The following is a 3622-nucleotide window of genomic DNA, read 5'->3' as shown; positions in this document are numbered from 1 at the left end:
ACATGCAAAAGCAGTCTACATAATATAAAAATTTAAAAACTATAACAAGCAAATATACATATGTTAAACACACTCATATTTGCAAAGAGTACTACCAGATCAAAATTAATAAACAAATTTAGGACCTTAACTCTGGGAAGGAAAACTGGAGAAAATGCTGAGAGAAACACAGGAACTTTATTCTAAACTTCATACTGTATTGTTTGGTTTTCATTTATGCTATTTCATTTTGGTTTTCATTTATGTTATTGTCTACTATACTCTAATTTTTTTGTCAACAAAAGAATTAAACTAAAATATGTGGATAATAAAACCAAAATATAGTAAAGAGGTCACCATATATAAAATTAAATATTTCAAATTGTATAAATAAAAACTTAAATGACAAGAATCTAAATAAAATCATACTGTTTCTGAACAAAGTAAAAAATATAAAGGCATAATATGAATAAAAATTAGTGTAATTATTTAATGATCTCCTCACTACTTCATTATGTATTGTTGGCACCTTACTGTATAGACTTTTACCTTTCTAGGTACAGTAAAGCGATGGTAATTATGTTCCTTACATCCTAGCATGGAAGGAAACTTACGAAAAGCACAGCTGTATAATTGTGTTCTTTAATTACAATTATCATAAACTCTCTGAAGAATAAGAAATCAGAATAAGATTTTAAAATGGCTCCTGCATTCAAAAGAAATGTATCTTGAGATCAAATGTCTCCCTTCATTGTGGATGTCGGATTTATTTACTATAATATATGAAGCTTTTTCTCCAGATCTTCTTCATAGCATTAGTCAACTCAGAATTTCTTAGACTGTAGATTAATGGATTCAACATAGGCGTTACAATTGTATAAAACACACTCAATGATTTATCAATGGGGAAGGTCATAGTAGGTCGTACATACATAAAAATACAGGGAACAAAGAAGCAGACAACAACAGTGATGTGGGAACCACAGGTCTGAAGGGCTTTTCGCCTCCCATCCTGATTCAGGTTCTGTAGAGACTGCAAGATGACTGCATAGGAGATGAGTAAGAGCAAAAATGTAATAGAACAGATCAGCCCTCCATTGGATGCAACTAAGAAGCCAGTCACATAGGTGTCAGTACAGACAAGTTTCAATAAGGGGTACATGTCACATATAAAATGGTCAATGACATTGGGGCCACAGAATGGGAGCCCATAAATAGTGCTCAGTTGAATTACTGAGTGCAGAAAACCTCCAACCCAAGACACCACCAGCAGCACAACACACACTCTTTGCCTCATGATAACCAAATAATGCAAGGGCTTACAGATGGCCACATAGCGGTCATAGGCCATGACCAACAGAAGGACAATTTCTGACCCACCAAAAAAGTGTTCAGTAAAGAGCTGGATCATACAGGATTGGAAGGATATGGTATTTTCCCCAAAGAATAAGTCTGAAATCAATCTAGGGGTAATAGAAGAAGAAAATGTGAGATCCATAAATGATAAGCTTGCAAGAAAAAAGTACATCGGTGAATTCAGGGTCTTACTGACAGCTATAGTCACAACAATCAGCAGGTTGCCCACCACAGTAAAAATATAGAACAGTAAGAACATAATGAAAAATACTTTCTGCTCCTTTGGATTCTGTGTGAGGCCCAGGAGGACAAAGTATGTCACATTGTTTCTTGGTTCCATCTAGTCTATACTGGAACTGACTTCACACATTAAAAGCAGTTTACCTATAAAACAAGGGGGATAACACCTTTTATTTATTGATACATTAGAAGAATATGTATGGAGTATATTCGTGTCCAATAGGTCAAAAATAATTGTGATTAAGGCCACATTTCCTACCCTCAGTGATATTATACATAATGAGGAATCAGGCAATTCCAGATCCTTGTAATGAGTGTCATTAAATGTGTATTCACAAGGTGCTGAGTCATAGTGTAAGAATATATCAAGCTGGAATCAGAGAAGGCTTCCCAGAGGAAGTAAGCTTTAGCTGATTTTTTTTAATTGAAAGAATAAAAAAGATGGCTTACATCTGCTAACCCCAATTATAAATGGAGGGGAAAAATAACCTTTTACTGTATATCTCTGACAACAATATTCAATGTTCTATGATAAAACATAATGGAAAAAGAGTATTTTAGAAAATAGTGTATCTGTGCCATATTTTAGATTCCACATACAAGTAATATCATATGGTATTTGCCTTTCTCTTTCTGACTTACTTCACTTAGTATTAGAATCTCTGTTTATATCCAGGCTGCCATACCTATCTACAAAACAAAAACAGACTCACAAATATGGAGAACAAAATTATGGTTGCCAAGGGGATTGGAGGGAGTGGGATGGATTGGGAGTTTGGGGTTAGTAGTATTACATTTAGAATGGATAGGCAAAGAAGTCCTACTGTATAGCACAGGGAACTATATCCAGTCTCTTGTGATAGAATATGATGGAATATATCATAATAAAAAGAATGTGTGTGTGTATATATATATATATATATATATATATATATATATGTGTGTATATATGTATGACTTTGTCACTGAGCTGTAGAGCAGAAATTAACACAACACTGCAAATCAATACTTCAATTTAAAAAAGAAAATTTCTTTAAATTTTTCATAAGAAAGGATTAAAAAAAAGATGGTAAAGGAGTTCCATGATAAAGTACACCATTTATAAAGTCACAATAGTGTAATATTTGAGACCCACTTAAGATAATTTACATAATCAGCATGGGTAGATCAAACCATGAATGGAAGATCGCTGTCCTGAATTTCCTCCAACCCCATTGATTACTCTTAGGGTCTTTAGGTGGATATTCCTCCCTTTCATGACCAATAAATGTGGAAACAGTTCAGTTGTGTGTCTCCAGCCCCTATCTCCCTCTTAATTTTCAAACCTATATATGCAACATCTCTAATTTTGGATATCTCTAGTTGGATATCAAGTTAGTATTTATAAAGATATATTTAAAATTGTCCACAATAAGAAAATGTATCCCCATCTCCTTAAATAGTAACACCTCTGTCGGGAGACATATTTCTACAATATTATTTTAGCCTAGTTGCTTTTATTTTCTATGCTGAAAACTTCATCTTATCCTGCTTTACTTTAACCCATATTCCTGCTTGAAAAGAAGTCACAGTGCTGGCAAATAACTTAAGCTTAAGAACAAAGACCTAAAGGCATAAGTTATTCATGTTGTCAGCTGAATGAGGACATAATGCATTGGTCTAGACATGCCAAACCTGTGCAAATTGGTACACCAGTTGCACAGCATGATATGTCCTATTAAAATAAGAGAGAGAGGAACATCATGGCCCCAAGTGGTTTATGAGCCATCATTAGCAGAATATGCATCAGCAAGGAGAACCAAGGTGCAAATCTAGACCTGTCTGGTTGCTACAAATAGGCATGCTGTTTGCTGAAGCACAAAGACTATTCTCTAGATGCTATGCAGAGACAGATAATGCCAACCTTCCTCAAATGCTAATGATTATTAAATGCCTAAATGTCAGAGTAAAAGCTTACCCATCTACCAGCTATGTGACTTTTAAAATAATAAAAAACTATATCCTGCATCTATAGCTCCCCTTGACCTAATCCTAAAGAGCACAATAA

The 3622-nt window shown here is 34.3% G+C and overlaps 1 protein-coding gene across 1 annotated transcript; it reads right to left on the bottom strand.

The window, feature by feature from the left end:
- Positions 1-745: 745 nt before the first annotated feature.
- LOC102164683 (olfactory receptor 4A47-like) lies at positions 746-1675 on the bottom strand. Its single transcript, XM_021081690.1, has one exon. The coding sequence runs from the start codon at positions 1673-1675 to the stop codon at positions 746-748; it is 930 nt and encodes a 309-aa protein (XP_020937349.1).
- Between the last annotated feature and the right edge of the window lie 1947 nt (positions 1676-3622).

Source organism: Sus scrofa, unplaced genomic scaffold, assembly GCF_000003025.6.
Source record: "Sus scrofa isolate TJ Tabasco breed Duroc unplaced genomic scaffold, Sscrofa11.1 Contig2026, whole genome shotgun sequence".
NCBI lineage: Eukaryota > Metazoa > Chordata > Mammalia > Artiodactyla > Suidae > Sus > Sus scrofa.
This window is presented reverse-complemented; position numbering and strand designations above follow the sequence as displayed.

Bases quoted from the DNA above. Each gene is read 5' to 3' on its own strand.
- LOC102164683 (XM_021081690.1), bottom strand. From the start codon at position 1,675: ATGGAACCAAGAAACAATGTGACATACTTTGTCCTCCTGGGCCTCACA.